General features: G+C 50.6%; 1 protein-coding gene across 1 annotated transcript in view; it reads right to left on the reverse strand.

Moving 5' to 3' along the window:
- Positions 1–22,171, reverse strand: part of rad51b (RAD51 paralog B) — a 138,121-nt gene that overhangs the window by 36,388 nt on the left and 79,562 nt on the right. The window contains exon 10 of the mRNA XM_056294354.1: positions 1,070–1,217. Within this exon, the coding sequence (XP_056150329.1) occupies positions 1,093–1,217 (125 nt within the window). The 3' untranslated portion in view covers positions 1,070–1,092. The remainder of the gene's footprint in view (positions 1–1,069; positions 1,218–22,171) is intronic.

Raw genomic sequence — 22,171 nt, forward strand, 5'->3', positions numbered from 1 at the left:
CTAGGCAACGGAATAGACCGCCGCGCCACCCGGACGCCCCCGTCTGCTGTTTCTTCAATCTAGCGACGCGCGTGCGAAGCGTCACCTTGACAAACCCCCGTATCCAACTGCGGTGGCATGTCAGAACCGGAACCACCTGCCGTTCTGGGTTTCCTGGACTCAGGCTGCAGTGACGAGACATGGATTACGGATTTCCAGATTAAATCGCAAGAAAATGTCCAGAGACGAGGCCCAACTGAGTGGGTCAAGTTAGCTCGCAGGTTTTATGGACAAAACCCGAACACCATTCAGCAGGATCCAGGTTGAACCCGAGCCACCGACATCCCAGTCGAGTTAGCCGGTGGCGTCGAAATGACGAGGGCGGTGAATCAAAACCCGCCAGCACATCTGTCTGTTGCTGGTCTAGCTCAGTCCCAGCGCTCTACGTGCAGCACTGCCTTGTATGGTACCTGTTGGATTCCTAACAGGTCTTTCCTTTCGTTCACTGTCTCTCTCAGTTACCCCCAGGGGTACGGCAGCTGTCTGGATCCACCCATCCATGATCAGAACCGCTCGTCCTGCCCTCAGGGTCGCGGGGATGCTGGAGCCTATCCCGGCAGTCACTGGGCGGCAGGCGGGGAGACACCCTGGACAGGCCACCTGGCCATCACACACACACACACACACACATTCATACCTATGGACAATGTAGTCCGGCCGAGTCACCTGACCTCCATGTCTTTGGACTGTGGGAGGAAACCGGAGCCCCCGGAGGAAACCCACGCAGACACGGGGAGAACACGCAAACTCCACACAGAGGACGACCCGGGACGACCCCCAAGGCTGGACTACCCCGGGGCTCGAACCCAGGACCTTCTTTGCTGTGAGGCGACCGCGCTAACCACCGTGCCATCGTGCCGCCCAGCTGTTTAGCTTGGATAATAACGAACTGCCGGCTGACCCAAACCGGACAGCTCGTCGTCATTTCAACTGTGACAACATCTGGAGGAGCTTATATATCTCTCTCTCTCACACACACACACACACACAGACACACACACACGCACACTACTAACGCTGTGCTACACACTTTGAGCAGACGCCTGCGGGGGGTCATAGCAGGGACCAATCGGCTGAGAGGGAAGACTGGGTCAGGTTGTCGTCGAATTCCGTCTGTACCCTGATCGGCTGGAGGCTTGGATCTGTACCCTCGCACAAGGTGTGTTGGTTGTCGCCTCCTGGAAAACACACACACGCACACACACACACACACACACACACACACACACGGAGTTAAACAGCGAAGCAGAACCGGGCCGCCTTCAAGAGATGGATCGTGTATCGGTGTACGCCTATTTTTCCCCATTTTTCTACCCCCTTTGAGTTTCGTTGCAAATGACTAAACACCCCCCCCCACCCCCACCCCCCAATCACCGGGGAGAGCCGTTTGCGTGTGTGTGTCCCGGGGCCGGGAGAAGCCCCGCCGGGCCTGGGGTTTATTTTCACAGAGCCCCGTACGGGCGCGGAGCGGCCCGGGCTGACGTTTTGAGGTAAACATTTACAAAGCCGTTGGTCCAAAAACAGCCGCCGCACAACAAGACCCGTCCGGAGGGACACCGGGGCCAGATTGCCTCCACCCCTCTGACGTCATCCGAGGTATTTTTATAGCGTCTTTTGTGTTCTGCCAAACCCGGCCGCTCCTCAGAGAAGAGCAGCGGGAGGAACCGGTTGACTCCCGGCCCGAGGACACGTAGGGTCATATGCTAATTAAATAAATAGATAACCGAAACGCCCGACAGCGGCGACAAGCTGGCGGCTCCGATGCCCTTGTTGTTCTTCCTTTCTACCCTCTTCTTCACAGACAAGCGGAGGACGGACGTCTCTGCCTTTTGTCCCATCAGCAGCCGGAGAGAACGTTTCCTATTCGGTTTCTCGCTCGAGGACACTTAAAGGGGCACGATGGTACCGCAGGGAAATGAAACCGGTCCCACAGATGAGTCATGGCCTCACGGACCACAACACAGCCCAGCCGCTGCGGGACGGGGAGCCTGGGACCGGTCACGTCCATTAAAGATTACAGATGTCAAGATTAGTCAAGAGTGACTCTGGCCGTTGGGGGCCGCCATCGTATTTTTTATTGATTCACTGATTTAAATGTAAAGCGTCTCACGAGGACGGCGTCGAACTCACTCGCTCACAAACTGACATTACGTCTCATGTTCAGCCGTACCCTCTGTGTAGATTAGGGGGGGGGGGGCAACCCTTCCAAAGATATGTGTGAGTCCATCTAAAGATACATGCTGGTCTCTCATCTCATCTCATCATCAGCCGCTCCTCCGGGGTCGGGGTCACGGTGGCAGCAAGCTAAGTAGGGCCCTCCAGACCTCCCTCTCCCCAGCAACGCCCTCCAGCTCCTCCTGGGGGACCCCATGGCGTTCCCAGGCCAGACTGGACACGTAGTCCCTCCAACGAGTTCTGGGTCTACTCCGGGGTCTCCTCCCAGTTGGATCTGCCCGGAAAACCTCCAAAGGAAGGCGCCCGGGAGGCGTCCTGATCAGATGCCCGGACCATCTCAACTGGCTCCTTTCGGAGCAAAGGATCAGCGGCTCTACTCCGAGCTCCCTCCAGATGTCCGAGCTCCTCGCCCGATCTCTAAGGCTGAGCCCAGACACCCTACAGAGGAAACTCATTTCAGCCCCTTGGATCCGCGATCTCACCCTTTCGGTCACTACCCAAAGCTCATGAGCACAGGTGAGGGTTGGAACGGAGATTGACTGGTAAATTGAGAGCTTTGCCTTCCGGCTCAGCTCCCTCTTCACCACGACGGTCCGGTACAACGTCCGCATTACTGCTGATGCTGCACCAACCCGCCTGTCGAGAATAAGACTCCGAGATACTTTGAACTCCTTCAAGTGAGGCAACAACTCCCAACTCCCCAACCGGGAGGGAGCGATCCACCATGTATGCTGGTGTGAGACATTAAAGATTTTGCATCTTTTAAATCAAAAATTGTAATCATCATTAGTAAGAAAATTGTCAAAAGATACTTTTTTCTCTACACCCCCACCGCTATTCTCTTAGCCTCTCCCTCGTATTCTATCACGTGGTATTGCCCATGCCGGGTCATTCAAGGTAGGATTTCACAGAAACTCCATCGACAGAGATGCCAGTAAGAGGTTCTCTATTGCCTTTAACCCGCTCAAACAAACCAATCTTTGGTTTTGAGCGTTTCTGGTGCGTCAGCTTGCTTTTCTGGATTGTCGGTTAGTTAAAAACGGGATTCGGACAAGCTAACGTCCGCTCTTTTGAATGGGTGCAAAAGCATCTATTCTACAATGTCGATATTAAGCGGTGCATTACGTGCAAATAGCATGTAATGTTAGCGGCTCAATTGAACATGCATTCAATGCTACACCTCCTTCCAGTTACACACTTAGGACAGTGATCCCTCGTGGTTCTGTTCACAGCCCCGATGCTACGTGTCCTTGCTTTTAAACGGGTGACATTTCATTCTGAGAATCACACTTTTAGTCACCGCTAACGTGTTGCTCTTCACTTTGGGTCATAAGTATCAGCAGTGCAACAGATCAAAAACCCCACGGTTTGGATCGGATCACGGTTATGAGTCACAGATCGGATCATTTTTCAGATCAGCAAAAAAAAAAGGGAAAAAAAGGGAGAGAAAAGTAACTTTTCTGTCCATTTATTCTGTAAAATACTTAAAGAAAGGAACTTCGGTTCATGGTCGTAAATGAAAACAACATTCAAGATGTCCAATGTTTAAATAAAATTCTAAAATATTCAATATTCAATTGTTAAATTAAAGTGCAATATGAGGCATGATGCCTTTCGTCCCTTTAAATGATGCGGGAGGCTTTTCAAGTTCTTCTGCTCCTTCGCTAACCACGACCGTCACTGTGCTTTTTGCAACGCGAGCACCCCTGACCGACTGGTCGGGATTCAACACGGCCTCGTCGCGTGACCACACAATGGCTTTTTTTTTTTTTGCATAATTAACCAATCATTGTGCTTCAGAGTAAAACATCTTCTCCCGGATCGCCACCTTGTCGTGGTGGAGAAGCTTGCGTGTACCAATGATCCCAAGAGCGATGCCGTCCGGAGCTTGGCTCCTGGTAGGGTCGCCCAAGGCGGACAGGTCAAGGGGGAGGCTCCAGAGGAAGCGCGATCCAACAAAGACCTCAGCGAGGGAACTGGTGGAAGATGTCTCCAGGTCACAACGGCAGTGAAGGTGGATGAAGGCTGCAACAGAGGGTGGTCGCCAATCGTCTTGGTTCCCCATGCCGTTGGACTCTGGCCACCCCCTGCCAAGGACCGTGTGGTGGCTGATCAGCCGCTCCACATAAAAAGCTGCCACACACAGGCGTCCTCCCGGTACGTGGCTCCAGGATCGGCCTCTACGCCCACCCGAAGACCCAGAGGGAGGATGGTCATACTCGACCCCAAGTGACCGCCGATGATGATGATGATGATGATGAAAACAGCACGCATCTGCCTTGTCTATCTTTTCACTGCAACCCTGCATCGAGATTTCGGGAATTATTGCTTCAAAGAGTAACAGCAGCAGTAAAACTGTATTTCACTATGACGACGATGAAATTTTGCAATTAATCCACGGCTCACATGTGGCCGAACTGTGGGGCAATTAGTACGGATCACAGATCAACTATGTTCCATTACACCGCTAACCAATAGTTCAGCCCATTTCTCATTTCACAATACATTTCCTAGAATCCTCTGACCTAAAACCACAATTACAAGCTGCAAAAAAAAAAAAAAAAAAGTCATGTCTTCCCACAAACACGTCTCACTCCGGGGGGGGGGGGGCAGATTCACACCGCCCAATTGTTGGCTTCTGATAACAATACAACTTAATCTGGGAGATCATCTGTCTACATGGCAGAACAGGAATCACGGCAGATTGTCTTGGGAACAAAAACTCACTGGGCGAGGTCAACCTGAGAGGGCTGAGAAGTGACAATGGCGAGCCCGGAAGGTTCTGAGGGCCGATGGCTAGAACCTCGCTCCACACCTGTTCCCATCACATGCTCACACACACACACACTGTGTGTGTGTGTGTGTGAGCATGTGTGTCAAGGATGTGCACAAGGCCGGGCTAAATTTCCCCCATCAAGAGCCTATTTACCCTCTTTGGCTAAGCTGCCTCTCTGGAGGAGAATTTTTTTTGCTGTTGTGGCTGCATAAGTAGCCCATAATTGCTGAAGTTAGACCAAATTAAATTGCTATATCATCCAAACTTGTGCCACTTTTTGATAGAAAGAGAAAAACAGAAGCAAAGCCATGCCCTATGCCCCCTGTCATGTGACACTTTAGCATCCAAACTTGATATTGTTGACGTTGGGTGGGACTTTTTTTGTGGATTCCCACCCCCCTTTTTCTCCCCAATTGTACTTGGCCAATTACCCTATTTCCGGAGCCGCCCCGGTCGCTGCTCCACCCCCTCTGCCGATCCGGGAGGGCTGCAGACTACCACATGCCTCCTCCGATACATGTGGAGTCGCCAGCCGCTTCTTTTCACCTGACAGTGATGAGTTTCACCAGGGGGACGTAGCACGTGGGAGGATCATGCTATTCCCCCCGCCCCCCCCCAACAGGCGCCCCGACCGACTAGTGCAGCGACCAGGACACATCCCCACATCCCGCTTCCCACCCGCAGACATGGCCAATTTTGACTGTAGGGATGCCTGACCAAGCCGGAGGTAACACAGGGATTTGAACCGGCGATCCCCATGTTGGTAGGCAACGGAATAGACCGCTACACTACCCGGATTAACGATGAATGGTGTAACCGGTGAGATTCTCCACATATGCTTCTAAACAATGTGCAGCTTGTCACGTTTGCATCACATCACGCAATATGCTATCACTATGACAGCATAATATAAGGCAATACTGCGCTTGTGATATGAAAGGTGGAGGGCGGGGCAGCGCCCGGGACGGCTCAGAAGAGTGGGGCAATTGGCCAGAAATTGGGGAGAAAAGGGGAAAAAAAAAAAAAAAACTTCGTTTTGGATCATAGTGTATTAAAGTTCCAATAACTCGAATTTGCAAAATCTATTTTTAAGTGTGTACTTTACATAACAATATCAACTCATAATGTATACAATACCAACACATAATGTATACAATATCAACTCATAACGTATAAAATACCAACTCATAATGTATACAATATCAGCTCATAACGTATGCAATACCAACTCATAATGTATACAATATCAACTCATAATGTATAAAATACCAACTCATAATGTATACAATATCAACTCATACTGTAAGCAATATCCACTCATAATGTATACAATACCAACTCATAATGTATAAAATACCAACTCATAATGTATAAAATACCAACTCATAATGTATGCAATATCAACTCATAACGTATGCAATACCAACTCATAATGTATACAATATCAACTCATAACGTATGCAATATCAACTCATAACGTATGCAATATCCATTCATAATGTATGCAATATCAACTCATAACGTATGCAATATCCATTCATAATGTATGCAATACCAACTCATAATGTATGCAATATCAACTCATAATGTATGCAATATCAACTCATAACGTATGCAATACCAACTCATAATGTATAAAATATCAACTCATAACGTATGCAATACCAACTCATAATGTATAAAATATCAACTCATAATGTATGCAATATGAACTCATAACGTATGCAATATCCACTCATAATGTATAAAATACCAGCTCATAATGTATGCAATATCAACTCAATGTATGCAATATCAACTCATAATGTATGCAATACCAACTCATAATGTATAAAATATCAACTCATAACGAATGCAATACCAACTCATAATGTATAAAATATCAACTCATAATGTATGCAATATCAACTCATAACGTATGCAATATCCACTCATAATGTATAAAATACCAGCTCGTAATGTATGCAATATCAACTCATACTGTATGCAATATCAACTCATAATGTATAAAATACCAACTCATAATGTATGCAATACCAACTCATACTGTATGCAATATCCACTCATAATGTATAAAATACCAACTCATAATGTATAAAATACCAGCTCGTAATGTATGCAATATCAACTCATACTGTATGCAATATCCACTCATAATGTATAAAATACCAACTCATAATGTATAAAATACCAACTCATAATGTATACAATATCAACTCATAAGCATCTGAGTTCAAAGAGTTTATGTGTGAGGTTTGAATATTGTGGTTTTCCTTTTTTTCGTTTCAAAAACGTTTCCTGATATTTGGGTTTTTTACACAGCCTCTGCTGTCTGTACAAGTCATTAGGTGAAGGACCAGCGTGCCGTGTTGAACCTGTGATCACACACACGTCTTTTACCATCAAACCGACGGTCGGCAGCGTGACGCTCAAGACGCAAACTCATACTGCTGCTTAAACTTAGTTTACAAGAAACTATATGTGCAATAATGTGTTAAGTTACACTAACGGGGTGCAGTTTTTTTAAATTCATTCATCTTTGAAATTTAAAACCATTACCCAAGCCGCTTATCCGAATTTGGGTCACGGGGATGCTGGAGCCTATCCCAGCAGTCAATGGGCAGCAGGCGGGGAGACACCCTGGACAGGCCGCCAGTCCATCACAGGGCCCACACACACACACCTAGGGACAATTCAGTATGGCCGAGTCACCTGACCTACATGTCTTTGGACTGTGGGAGGAACCCGGAGCACCCGGAGGAAACCCACGGAGACACGGGGAGAACGCGCAAACTCTACACAGAGGAAGACCCCCCCCGCAGGACTACGCCGGGGCTCGAACCCAGGACCTTCTCGCTGTGAGGCGACCGTGCTAACCACTGCGCCACCCAAAAATTAAAACAATTTACAAATTTGAAGTTGATATGTGGGATGGCCCGGCGGCCTGTCCAGGGTGTCTCCCTGCTCGCCGCCCAATGACTGCTGGGATAGGCTCCAGCATCCCCGCCACCCTGAGAGCAGGACAAGCAGTTTGGATAATGGATGGATGGATGTGGTTAGCTGAATGACCATATTTTACACCATTCAGGTAAATGCTGATGGGTGACACCTAACATCGAGGTGGGGGACTTGGGGGGGGGGGTTGCTCTTTTTTTCAGATTAGAGCAACAGCCCCTCAAAATGTCTGTGCACGCCCCTGGTGTGTGGTGCTTGAGTTTTAAGGTTCAGGCGTTAGGTTTCGTGCTGACTGACAGATTCGGGGCTGTGGTGCGAGAGAGAGAGAGAGAGAACGGGTGAGACTTGTTCTGACTCATCACAACGGTGAACAAATTAGCGGTTTACTCAACATCAACCTGTCATTCAAACCTGGTTTAAATAGCACGACTTGTACACCAGAACGCCAAGCAATGTGACCTACATGAGAATGGGTTTAACGCGGGGGTGGGGGGGGCATTTAACTACACATTAGATAAGTGTGTGTGTGTGGGTGTGAGTTTTGCGATGGCGAAAGGTCCTGGTCTAATCAAAAGGATCTAGTTTGATGGTTCAGTAGCGGAAGTGGCTGGAGGAAGTGAGAGTCCCTTCCAACCTACTCGCATGCAACTCATCTGGAGTTCATATTTTACAACTACCCCATTACTTCGTAAATAATATCTGAACTAGCGGCGGGGGGGGGGGGTGATTCACCGCTGAGCTCCTGCAGGCGACCGAAGCCAGCAAAGACGGCTCCGCTAAACCGGCTCGTTTGGACGGCTATGTTGGATGAAGAGGACGGTCTCTGTGGAGAATAGAGGAAGGGGCTGTGGGGTGTTTAGACCTGCGATTAGCGGAAACAAAAGTGCTGAGTTTCCGAAGGCGTCTAGTCACTCTGCCCATGACAACACTTCCTATGACATAACCCCCCCCCTCCCCCGCCCCCTGAAGTCAGGTAGCTATAATCTGATCCCTGACCTTCGCACGGCAAATCCCACCCGAAACAAACACCGGAAGAGAACGTTTGGTCAGGAAACAATGTCCTCTGAGGTGCTGGTGAGTGGGTTGGTCTTCAATCAATCAATCAATCAATCAATCAATCAATCAATCAATCAATCAATCAATCAACCAATCAATCAATCAACCAATCAATCAGTCAGTCAGTCAGTCAATAAATCAATCAAACTGTATCTTCTAGAGTACTTTAAAAACAAAAAATGCAATGTGCTCGAAATGAGCGAGTTAAACATGGGGACCAAACAAGCATTTAGCTGTGGACAGGACGAGAGAGCATATGAGAGAGAGAGAGAGAGAGAGAGAGAGAGAGAGAGAGAGAGAGAGAGAGAGAAGTGAGAGAGTGTGTATATGTGTACATGTGTGATGTGTGTGTGAGTACCGATGGTCAGTATTACAGGACCCCCCCCCACCCCCACACCGCCCCAAACAAACCCAGTTCAGGCTTCAACACATCTGCGATCGCTAACGCACCGCCTGGCCTTGGATGAGTCAAACTAATAAGTTTTGAGGAATTTATTTGACACAATAACTTCCTGGGTTTGGTAAGAGGCAGCTAAACAAGGCCAAATGAGTTTCAGCCCCTGGCGTGAGGCACTGAGGAGAACAGCAGCACCGACAGATCCTGGCCCTTCTTCATCCCGGGATATGTGCACAGAGGAAGCCGCGGCGCACCAAGAGTAAAGAGAAAAGTATTTGCGGTTTGTGTGTGTGTGTGTGTGTGTGTGTGTATCTGCACTTGTATGTGTCACTGTGTATGTGTGAAAGGGAATCGCTGTGTAAATGTGTGTGTGCGTCTCTTTAAGCATGTCCATATTAGTGTGAGCACGTGCTTGCCTGTGCACATGTGTGAATATGTGTGTGCACATGTGAGTACATATGTGATGCTGTAGATAACATGCATGTGTGTGTCCACGTATGTTCTTGTATATGTAATGGGGTTCAGTGTCTTATATAGTGGGTATGTGTGTGTGTGTGTGTGGGGGGGGGCTGTTAAACCCTTTGGACAAGCCGTTGTTACCTGACAGCAGGGGGCACTATACATCGCACACTGCGAATAACTGCAGCGGTTTGTCGGGATAGGCAAATAGCAACGGGTACGAGTCTCGAAACGTTGCCCAACACGAAATTAAGTTAACTTGTTAACTAAGGTTCGGGAGCAGGGCCACGCCTCAACCACTCCTCTGGTCTCCTGGTGAGCCTACTTATACCTGGTCAACCCATCCAGCACTGTTTGTCTCTTGATGACAGACCGTGCTTCGGGCCAATCTCCTCACCGAAGCCGTCTGCGCTCTACGATAAACATTCCTCGGCCTCGTGGGCACCTCCACCCAAGCCCACCTAACGAGATCTCTCAAACGCCGGCTCGATCCTAGGCTTTCTCTCCTCCGTCCACAAGGCCCGGGGACCCGCGGTTGTGACCGATGTAGTTGCAGAAGCAGGCTCAATCACTCTCCTCACCAGCAGCCTCCCTCACAACAACTCCTGATAACCCTCCTTGGTACATTTGAGGTGTGCCTCCATCGCGTTGGCCATCTCCACAGCCAAGTCCCGCAACAATCGGAGACTGGATCATGGTTTATCTTCAGGGTGCCCTGAAGAGGAACGGACCCTTCAGTCACTCTGACAATAAACTAGGTTGTTTCAACTTTACTTGGCATCCACCAACACTCAAGCCACATCAAACTCTGACCCTCTAGCTCAGGGGTGGCTAACCATGTGCCATGTGTATGCAGGTTTTCATTCCAGCTGAACTCCACATCAGGTGATTTCACTGATTAGCAACCTTCAACCAAAGAGGAAGGATGTATCCGTGAAATGAGCTGGTGTGGAGTCGGGATGGAATTAAAACCTGCATACACATGGCTCTCGGTGGCACATGGTTAGCCACCACCGCTCTAGCTCTTCCGGCATCCTCACCTGAGCTACCCACCTCCAGGATCATCACTTGTGACATCACTGCACCTCCTCCTCCAGGGCAACAGCCAGCACCATCAGCCCCCCCAGCGGGGGCCAGGTCATATTTCCCCGTGTCTGCTCTCTCTGTTCTGATTTCTCTCACCTCATCACATCTTTCTTTTCATCCCCATGTTTGCAGGATTTACAAAATCCCCACTCACTTACATCCTTTCAGCCCATCATCGATTCCTCTACCCTTCCTTCAGCCACACACAGCAACACGGCTCCTGCTACTTCTAATAATAATGGCTAATGGATTACATTTATATAGCGCTTTATCTAGACACCCAAAGCACTTCACAGTGACAGGGGGAAACTCACCTCAACCACCACCAATATGTAGCATCCACCTGGGTGATGCATGGCAGCCATTTTGTGCCAGAACGCTCACCACACATCAGCTTGAGGTGGAGAGGGAGGAATCATTGAGCCAATTACATAGGGGGGTGATTTGGTGGCCGGATGGAGAGAGCCAGGTTGGACATTTTGCTAGAACACTACTTCCCTAACAGCCCAGACAGCATATCCAAGAGCCTCACCCAGTGACCCCAGGGCTCCATCTCAGATGACCCAAGCTGGATCATTTCAGCACCCTCCTCATTTCCTACTGGTCTATCCTTTTTACCACCCCAACACCCAAATGTTTTTTCTACATGTAACAATCTTTTTTACCCTAGTCGAAGCAATGCCACCCCCGCGGCCAGCTTCGTCAATCCATAGCCCTTCTCCTGTCCCTCCAGCTTTATGCCAGTAAATTCTCTCCAGTAACTACATAGATCTAGCCCAGCTCCTTCAGCTGTCTCTCACGAATATTGGTCAGCCCAGGGGACTGCAGACTAGCCAAGTCCTAATTCAGCTTAGTCATTCAGTTCATTCCAGGTCAAAAGACCTCACTCCAACCGAATTCGCGCTAGCATTTTCACTGTACCGAGACGTAACCTGCTCAGTGTATCCAGACCAAAGGTCTGAGGTTGATGACTACCTCTCAGTCATTCCTCTCAATTAATTTTCCACTACCCAGGCGTTTACTACAGCTTAAACAGGGGACTTACTGGGGCGCCTTAGATTCCAAAATTTACTGCCACATTTTCGCAGCCCGTACATCAATCTCCTGTGAGCTATGTGGAGCCCCCTCACATCCAGACACAGCATGCATGTCATTTCCCCCCTTCATTCACACCGCTCTTTCTCGCTCAATACCCAAGTACTTAGCTGTTATCTACCGCAGCATCATCTGCTCACATCATCCCTAAGCCCATCCACATACACTCCACAGTTAATGTTCCCATCCCCAAGGGCACTACCAAACAGGGACGGCCAATCCTCTATCAGGGAGGCAGGATGGTGTGGACAAACTTACTGACACTGTGACATCTTACATCAGCTTTTGTGAGGACATGTGTGTGCCCACCAAAATCTTCGGCACCTTTAACAGCAATAAGCTTTGTTTCTCAGCTGAACTCAGACAAGCTTCATCAGGCCAAAACGGAAGCCTACAGGAGTGGAGACAGGATCCAGTATAACAAAGCCAGAAATACACTCACAAAGGAGATCAGAGTGGCGAAAAGGTGCTACTCTGGAATGTTGAAAAAAACAGGTTTTCTGCCAATGACCCATCATCAGTCTGGAGCAGCTTGAAAGACATTACCAACTAACAACAGGAGACCGTCCCCCCACACTGCAGGGAGCCATCAACTGGCGGACGACCTAAATGCGTTTTACTGCAAGTTTGAAAAGCAAACTTTCACACCCCTCACCCTCTCCAGCCACAATACACAACCATCTGCATTCCCTGCCAGCCACTCTCCCCTCCCCACTGAACCTCCGGCCACAATCAGGATCTGAGTTGAGGACGTGCGCCAGCTCTTGCAGAAACAGAAGACCAGGACGGCACTGGGACCGGATGACGTGTCACCCTACTGTCTTAAAGTCTGTGCTGACCAGCTGGCTCCCATTTTCACACTGGTCTTCAACAGACCACGAGAGCTGTGTGAAACCCCCCCCCCCATGCGCTTCAAGAGCGCCACTATCATCCCGGTCCCCAAGAAACCCCGTATCACAGGATTAAATAACTACAGGCTCAATGCCTTAATGTCTGTGGTCATGAAATCCTTCAAGAGACTGGTGTTGGCCCACCTAAAGGAAATCACAGGCCCCCTGCTCGACCCCCTGCAGGTTGATTACTGAGCAAAAAGGTCAGCGGAGGATGCAGTGAACATGGGATTGCACTACATCTTCCAACAGCTCAACTCCCCGGGGGCATATACAAGGGTCCTGTTTGTCGACTTCAGCTCAGCGTTCAACACTATCGCCCCAGATATCCTCCACTCCAAACTCACCTGGCTCACTGTACCAGCCCCCGTCTGCCAGTGGATTAAAGCCTTCCTGACCGACAGGCGGCAGATCAGACAGGATCTGATTCTGATAACTTTTAACGATCTGGGCTGCTCCCTTTCCAATTGCAGGCTCTTGCACACCTGCTCCTTTTGAGGCAGTGCCCATGCAAGAAATAGCTGCCCCCCACAATCCAACCACTCCAGCGGACTGACTAGCAAAGCACCTCAGCACACCCGCCAAGGTAAAGGCCCTAGCCACCGCTCTACAAACCCCCTTGATGGAGTTTGTAAACTTTCTCATAAAAAGGTACACACATGGTTTCCAGAAGTTATTCCTGACGTTTCCCATATCTGTCACAACATTCAGTCCGCTCTCTCTGAACCTCGTAAGTTGCCTTTTATTGCTAACCGCATTGTATTTTATACTTTATATTGCTTATATTTTGTACTTATATTGTTTAGACTCTGTACTTTTTATTGCCGGTATCTTTCTTATCTCTTTCCTGTCTTATTTACTGTTTGTATGCGCCATTTGAGGTTTACACAACCGCAATTTCGTAGTGCTTACACAATGACAATAAAGTCCCTGAACTTGACACCGTTGACACCTTACGAGCTAAAGAGGTCAAAGAGGGACTCGTGATAGGAACATTTCACAATCCACCTTTCCCAGTCGTCCATATCAGCCCTACAGGCATCGCCACTTGGAAATACTCTGGTAAAGAGGCAAATCGTTGACGTATCTTCTCCTCGTGGCACACACATTCCAAGCATCAACAGCGTCATTCCATTTCAAGACTTTTCCATGCAGGACGCCGCCATCGACCATGCCATCACCCTCATCCGTTTGGCAGGCCACGGCACTTGGCTCTCCAAAGCAGACATTACCAGCACTTTCAAAATCTTGCCCATTCATCTAGGTTATGCTGCAAATGCCTCACCTCAAGACCCGCTCTCTTACTGAAACTGGGAAAATGACCACCGGATTCTGGTTTAACAAGCATTTCCGACAAATTCTTTTCATCTCCAGCATATCTCCAGAACACTTTTCTATCCATTCCCTCCGCAACGGAGTGGCTTTCACAGCAGCCAGACTGGGCATCTTGGATCAAACAACTCAAGTTCTCGGTCGCACGTCATCTCAGGCATATCGTTCTTACATTCGCAATAATCTCAACGGCCTCTGTCAAGCCCATGCTCACCTCAGCTCCATCTAAGCCGACCTTTTGGGGGTCCATAGTCGGCTCGGGAAAACCATCGCCTGAGACTGAACCCCCAGCTGAGTCTCCTGCCCAGCCACCATATGTCAAGATATCCCAGACCACCCTAATCAGATGACCTCCACATCCATCCTCACCCTCGCTACTCATCCCCATCATCCAATACTTCCTTTACTCATTAAACCAATAAACTCACATTGTTGTGGCATGGTCCTTGCTAGTGGAATAAAGTTAACTTGTTAACTAAGGTTTGTGAGCAGGGCCACGCCTCAACCACCCCTCTAATCACCTGGCAAGCTTACTTATACCCTGTCAACCCACCCGGCACCATTTGTCTCCATGCGCTCGACCCCCACCTTCCCACTCCCTCCCTCTCTTGCATTCAGCCCCCTACCTCGTCTCCTCCCCATCCATCTCCACTCCATACGTCCCCTCTTCCCTCCTATAAACCTATAGACTCACATTGTCGTGGCATGGCCACTGCTAGTGAACAGAACAAAGTCGGTGCGTTCTTATGACTGTTTCTGTGAACTAGCAGACATCTACACTTATCCCCTCACGTGACTTCTTCTGGTAGTACTCTGACGGTTATTGTTTCCGAGTGGTCGACTAACAGATAATGTAGTTTGTACGAAACACACTCCCCTGAAACAAGCTAACTTTTTCAAAGTTAATTTTGAAAAAGAAGCTCGCTGTAAGGTTTCTCAAAAGCTGCCGATTTCTCTCTGCTTGAAATAATCACCGCGTTAAAAAAATGCCCAGGTGGTTTGAAAGCAGGAGAAGTGTTTGAAAATTGCCGAATTAGACCTAAAAATGTAAAGGGTAACGGGGATGAAGTCCCTCGCCATACGACCCCCCCCCCCACACACGCCCCTCGGTGCTGGCATTCTGCTTTGCCCCGACCTGTTTTAAATCTTACATAACAAGTCCTAATTAACCCCCCCCCACCCTCCCAAAAACACTCTCTAAAGGCCCGAGCCCAAAACAAACCTCACCAATGATGGAATCAAATGGCTTAAATTACAGAGGAGCCCCATTACCAATCGGCACGCAGCTCTGTTTCTCAGCGCCACGGTCATGGGAGCCGGGGCCAGGCCTGGCTCGGCACCGAAACACACAGCTAAAGGCTTCCAGATTCAGCCTCTCATCACTAATAATGAAATTGTGTGTATGTGTGTGTGTATCCAAAAGTCTACACTGTACTGCACTGCTCTGTGGTCTGGATCTGTCTTTACAATTCCCCCCCTCGCCCCAGCCCACACCCACACACCCACATCCCCACACACACACACACAGACACACAAACACACACACACACCAGCCCCCGTTCTCCTCCTCGGCTGGCTGGAAACACTGAGTCAGCCCGGGCCTTTTGTTATTAATGTTTATCTGTTCGTCCCGGACACACTGTCCACGACGAGCGCTTATAAACCCCAGAGAGAGAGGGAAAGAAATATACACTGAGGAGCCAAAACATTATAACCACCCACAGGTTAACCGAATAACGTTGATCGTCTCTGAACAAAGACACATGTCGAAGCCTGGGTAGATCAGACGGTAAGCGAACAATTTGTTCTCGTGGTCGACGTGTCGGATGCAGGAGAAACACGCAGGAGTAAAGACCTGGGCGACATTGACAAGGGCCGACTTGTTATGGCCAGACAACTGGGTCTGAGCGTCTCTGACACGACAAGGCTCGTGGGGTGCTCTTGGTCAGCAGTGGTGAGTATCTACCAACAGCGGTCCGAGGAGGAACGAAGCACGAACCGGCGACGGGGTGTTGGGCGCCCGAGGCTCGTTGATGTGCGAGGGCAACGAAGGACATCCTGTCTGGTCCGAACCAACAGAAGGTCTACCGTGGCACAAGTTACAGAACATTTTAATGATGGTTATGGGAGGAATATGGCACAACACAGCGCATTGCACCCTGCTGCGTATGGGGCTGCGTAGCCGAGGACCGGTCAAGAGTCCCCATGATGACCCCCGTCCACAGTCTAAAGGGCCTACAATGGGCATGCGAGCATCAGAACTGAACCTTGGTGCAGTGGAAGAAGGCGGCCTGGTCCGATGAGTCCTGGTTTCTTTTAGATCACATGGATGCCCTGTGTAGGTGTGCGCCGTTTACTTGGGGAAGTGATGGCACCAGGATGCACCGCGGGAAGACGACAAGATGGTGGAGGGTGTGCGATGCTCTGGGCAATGTTCTGCTGGGAAACCCTGGGTCCAGCCTTTCATGGGGATGTCAATTTGACAAGTACCACCTACCTAAACATGGCTGCAGACCAGGTACACCCCTTCGTGGTAATGGTATTCCCTGATGGCAGTGGCCTCTTTCAGCAGGATGAGGCGCCCTGCCACATTGCACACTTCTTCGGGAATGGTTTGAGGAACGTGATGAAGAGTTCAAGGCGTTCAAGGTGAAGGAACAGCTCCTTCCTACCTCCAGGCCATGGTCAAGCCCTACACCCCCGCCCGACCACTTGGCTCTGCTGCCTCGGGACGCCTGGTTGCCCCGTCGCTCAGAGGGCCCTGGTGCCGATCGACCCGGTCCCGGCTCTTTTCTGTCCTGGCCCCACAGTGGTGGACTGAACTCCCCACTGATGTCAGGACAGCGGAGTCGCTGCCCATCTTTCGGCGCAGGTTCAAAACTCACCTCTTCAAGAACTACTACCCCGTTACTTGTTCTTAGCACTTACTGTATTCACTCATTTAAAAAAATCTCTTTCCTGCGCTTTTACTTTAGCACTGGTTTTGCTCTTGGATGCTTGTTTAGATGCACTTATGACCTCTGATGACTAGTAGTTCTCCCGATTTCCTACGTTAAATGATGCACTTATTGTAAGTCGCTTTGGATAAAAGCGTCGGCTAAATGACTGTAATGTAATGTAATGTCGCCCTGGCATCCAAACTGTCCAGCTCTCAATCCGATTGAGCATCTGTGGGATGTGCTGGACCAACAAATCCGATCCATGGCGACTCCACCTCGCAACTTACAGGATCTGAAGGATCTGCTGCTCATGTTTTGGGGCCAGATACCACAGAACACCTTCAGGGGTCTTGTGGAGTCCATGCCTTGGCGGGCTGGTGCTGTTTTGGCGGCACACCAAGGAGGACCAACGGCATATTAGGCACGTGGTCATAACGGTTTGGCTCATCAGGGTACAGTACTAAATACTCTTGTACTAAACACAAGCTCATCAGAAACACGTGCTTTTCAAAAACCCTTGTGAAATTTGACAAGCTCCCAGGTTTAAGTGCAACAATGTGAATTCTTGGGAGAAAATATTGAGTCATTAGAACTCAATGTGCAATTATGTTGTGTCATTTAAGAAACACATAAGCACCGTCATCTCTGTTGCCTAATGAGCACATCATATGCAGTTTGCGGGGGTGAGGGAAGGGGGCTATTGCCCCCCCAGCAGCTGAAATATATCAGTACATTGAGTCTAAAACAGGTCCTCTTCTACATACATATATATATATATATATATATATATATATATATATATTACAGGCCTACAGGCAACACTGTTGCTGAGCATTTAGTAATTGGAGTGATCGACTGTGAGGGGTCGATGGGGGTTGCTGGTTCAAAATCAAAACTCAGAGGAGAGAAAATCACCCTTTTGTTGCCGTGTAAAATTTCCCCGGGTAAGTCGCCCACGTGGGAAACCCGGACATGAGGTGCAACGCAGAACAGTCTGGAACAATGTTTGTATGAGGACAAACGAGAAACACCAAGTCCAACACCGAGTCCAACACGAGTCCGACACCGAGTCCAACACCGAGTCCAACACCGAGTCCAACACCGAGTCCAACACCGGGTCCAACGCGTCAAACCTATTCCAGTCGGGTTAGGACTGGAAAGTCTGTGAATGTGTGTCAGTCATACTAAAGTCTACACTAAAACACACGTCTACTTGATTTTCATTTAAAAGTGGACAAGGGTGGGTTTTTTGACTATAATAAACCCCTGTTGCCCCCAACCCCACCCTGTGCCACCATGCTGTCTTTGGCCCTCCACCCTTACATTCATCCCCCCAATATCCTACAACTCCAATTTACTCTAATCCAACTGGTTTTACCTTAATCTGTACAACACACACACACACACACACACACTTCCTCCTCTCCTTGCCTCTCATTACCTCCCAGAGCACTTCTCAGCGACAGGATTATTGTCAGCGTGCGGCGGCTCCGACCTTTGACCCTGTTTTGACTGGCCGTCTGTAATGTGTCCGATCCCGGAACTGAACACCGCCGCCCCGTTCGCCGTGAGCAGGTCTTGATAAGCGCGCTGGCCGGATTCCCAAACTGTAAGCACATGATGAGTCATAAAAGTAGAAAGCCCGAGTCAGAGAGGCACGGCGAAGACAAGAAAAGGTTTCGACAGGACGGCGCCGCGCGCACGGGTCCGTGCAGGGGAGAGGGGACGTTATCGGAAGCGGCATCGGAATCCGTTTTACTGCCAAACAGTTTTCCCCTCATGAGGAATCCGACCTGCCCCACCGCCCGCCGCCGTCCCGGAACACCGCACGCAACTTCGGAAAATAATGGCGAAGCTGATACGATTAAAACAATGACAACAGAAATTAGTCAGAAGCGATCGAAACATGTGGGGGCGTCCGGGTGGCGTGGCGGCCGGTTCCGCTGCATACCAGCGCAGGGATCCGGGTTCGAATCCCCGTGCTACCTCCGGCTTGGTCGGGCGTCCCTACAGACACAATTGGCCGTGTCTGCGGGTGGGAAGCCGGATGCGAGTATGTGTCCTGGTCGCTGCACTGGCGCCTCCTCTGGTCAGTCGGGGCGCCTGTTCGGTGGGGAGGGGGAACTGGGGGGGGGGGCGATAGCGTGATGCTCTCACGCACTACAACCCCCTGGCGAAACTCCTCACTGTTAGGTGAAAAGAAGCGGCTGGCGACAGCCCTCCCCGGATCGGAAGAGAGGGTGGAGCAGCGACCGGGACGGCCCGGATGAGTCGGGTAATTGGCCGGATCCAACTGGGGAGAAAAAATGGGGGGGCGGGGTCTAACCATGTAATGTTGGGAGTTCTGTGAGGATTAGAGTCCTACTAGTCTCTGCACGCCACTGCAGCCGGTCTTTCCCCCATGTAAGCTCATCGGTTCTGGCCGGCCTGGACGAGTCGGGTAATTGGCCGGATCCAACTGGGGAGAAAAAAGGGGAGGGGGGGGAGATCTAACCATGTAAGGTTGGAGTACTGTGAGGATTAGAGTCCTACTAGTCTCTGCACGCCACTGCAGCCGGTCTTTCCCCCATGTAAGCTCGTCGGTTCTGGCCGGCCCGGACGAGTCGGGTAATTGGCCGGATCCAACTGGGGCGAAAAAATGGGGGGGGAGATCTAACCATGTAATGTTGGAGTTCTGTGAGGATTAGAGTCCTACTAGTCTCTGCAAGCCACTGCAGCCGGTCTTTCCCCCATGTAAGCTCGTCGGTTCTGGCCGGCCCGGACGAGTCGGGTAATTGGCCGGATCCAACTGGGGAGAAAAAATGGGGGGGCGGGGTCTAACCATGTAATGTTGGGAGTTCTGTGAGGATTAGAGTCCTACTAGTCTCTGCACGCCACTGCAGCCGGTCTTTCCCCCATGTAAGCTCATCGGTTCTGGCCGGCCTGGACGAGTCGGGTAATTGGCCGGATCCAACTGGGGAGAAAAAAGGGGAGGGGGGGGAGATCTAACCATGTAAGGTTGGAGTACTGTGAGGATTAGAGTCCTACTAGTCTCTGCACGCCACTGCAGCCGGTCTTTCCCCCATGTAAGCTCGTCGGTTCTGGCCGGCCCGGACGAGTCGGGTAATTGGCCGGATCCAACTGGGGCGAAAAAATGGGGGGGGAGATCTAACCATGTAATGTTGGAGTTCTGTGAGGATTAGAGTCCTACTAGTCTCTGCAAGCCACTGCAGCCGGTCTTTCCCCCATGTAAGCTCGTCGGTTCTGGCCGGCCCGGACGAGTCGGGTAATTGGCCGGATCCAACTGGGGAGAAAAATGGGGGGGGAGATCTAACCATGTAATGTTGGAGTTCTGTGAGGATTAGAGTCCTACTAGTCTCTGCACGCCACTGCAGCCGGTCTTTCCCCCATGTAAGCTCGTCGGTTCTGGCCGGCCCGGACGAGTCGGGTAATTGGCCGGATCCAACTGGGGAGAAAAAATGGGGGGGGGGATCTAACCATGTAATGTTGGAGTTCTGTGAGGATTAGAGTCCTACTAGTCTCTGCAGCCGGTCTTTCCCCCATGTAAACTCGTCGGTTCTGGCCGGCCCGGACGAGTCGGGTAATTGGCCGGATCCAACTGGGGAGAAAAATGGGGGGGGAGATCTAACCATGTAATGTTGGGAGTTCTGTGAGGATTAGAGTCCTACTAGTCTCTGCACGCCACTGCAGCTGGTCTTTCCCCCATGTAAGCTCGTCGGTTCTGGCCGGCCCGGACGAGTCGGGTAATTGGCCGGATACAACTGGGGAGAAAAAATGGGGGGGGGGGAGATCTAACCATGTAATGTTGGGAGTTCTGTGAGGATTAGAGTCCTACTAGTCTCTGCAGCCGGTCTTTCCCCCATGTAAGCTCGTCGGTTCTGGCCGGCCCGGGCCGAACGGCCCAAAACGTAAACCGCCCCGATTCACCCAACGCCTCATTTCCCGTCAGGCCTCCCGAAAAGCGCCTTGCCTAAATATGGAGAGGACGAAACCACCGCGTTGTGTAATTCCTGCTCTATGTAAGCGAGGGCGTCGGGGAGCTCGCCGAGGCGCTGGCTTTGTTTGACAGTCGGGTTGATGGAGGAGTGGGTTTGCCGCCGAGACTCGCGCCTCCCGGGCGACGCGCCTCCGAGAGCCGACGCGGCGTGCGAGGGAGAGACTGCGCCGTGACCTCTCTGACCCCCGCAGGACCGGAAAGAAGCGCAAACGGGCCGGCGATGAAGAAGAAAAGGAGGCCCGCGGTTTGCCGGGAATAAGGGGAAGCGTATTTATGTCGCACACTTCACGCACAAAAAGCCACTCAGAGCGTTTAGCAGAAGGGACTGAACAGGAAATAGAGGATAGGAGGCGCAGCCGTGCCCCCGCTGTCCTCCCCCCCCCCCCGCCCCCGTGACTCGGCGGAGGTGCTGCTCTTTCAACACGCTTCCTGACAAACGGGCTTTCTTCTGGGCCGGGGGCCCGGCGGTGAGTCACGTTCGCGGGGTAGGTGGCAAGTATATTTTCTTTTGCTGCTTGGGTTATCGGCGACTACAGACACCTTGAAGGCCGCTCGCCATCATGCGGGCGATGGGTCACCGCCGCCTCGCGCGGCGTTCCGCCTTCACACGTGCGCCGCCACACAAACGCCATCTTGTAAACCGCCCGCAGATGCACACGTGTGTGTGTGTGGGGGGGGAGGGGGAGGGGGGCACTGAGAAGGACTACTAAATCGCAGGCCTGCGGTGTAAACCGCGGAGGAGGAACACGGGAGCGTGTTAGGAGGTGATCGGCGTGCTCATCAGGACCTCACACCTCCTTTCCTCTCTCTTCTACACGTCACATAGGTCCACACACACACACACACACACTCTTCTCGGGAGACGTGTGGTGGGAATACTGAGTAGCAGCTGGGGGAGTAGCAATGCATGCTGGGAAAAATTTTAAACGAACTAAAAAAGAAAAAAAAAGCCCAAAAAAGGTCCTTCACGCCGCA

Source organism: Lampris incognitus, chromosome 15 (genome assembly GCF_029633865.1).
Source record: "Lampris incognitus isolate fLamInc1 chromosome 15, fLamInc1.hap2, whole genome shotgun sequence".
Lineage (NCBI taxonomy): Eukaryota > Metazoa > Chordata > Actinopteri > Lampriformes > Lampridae > Lampris > Lampris incognitus.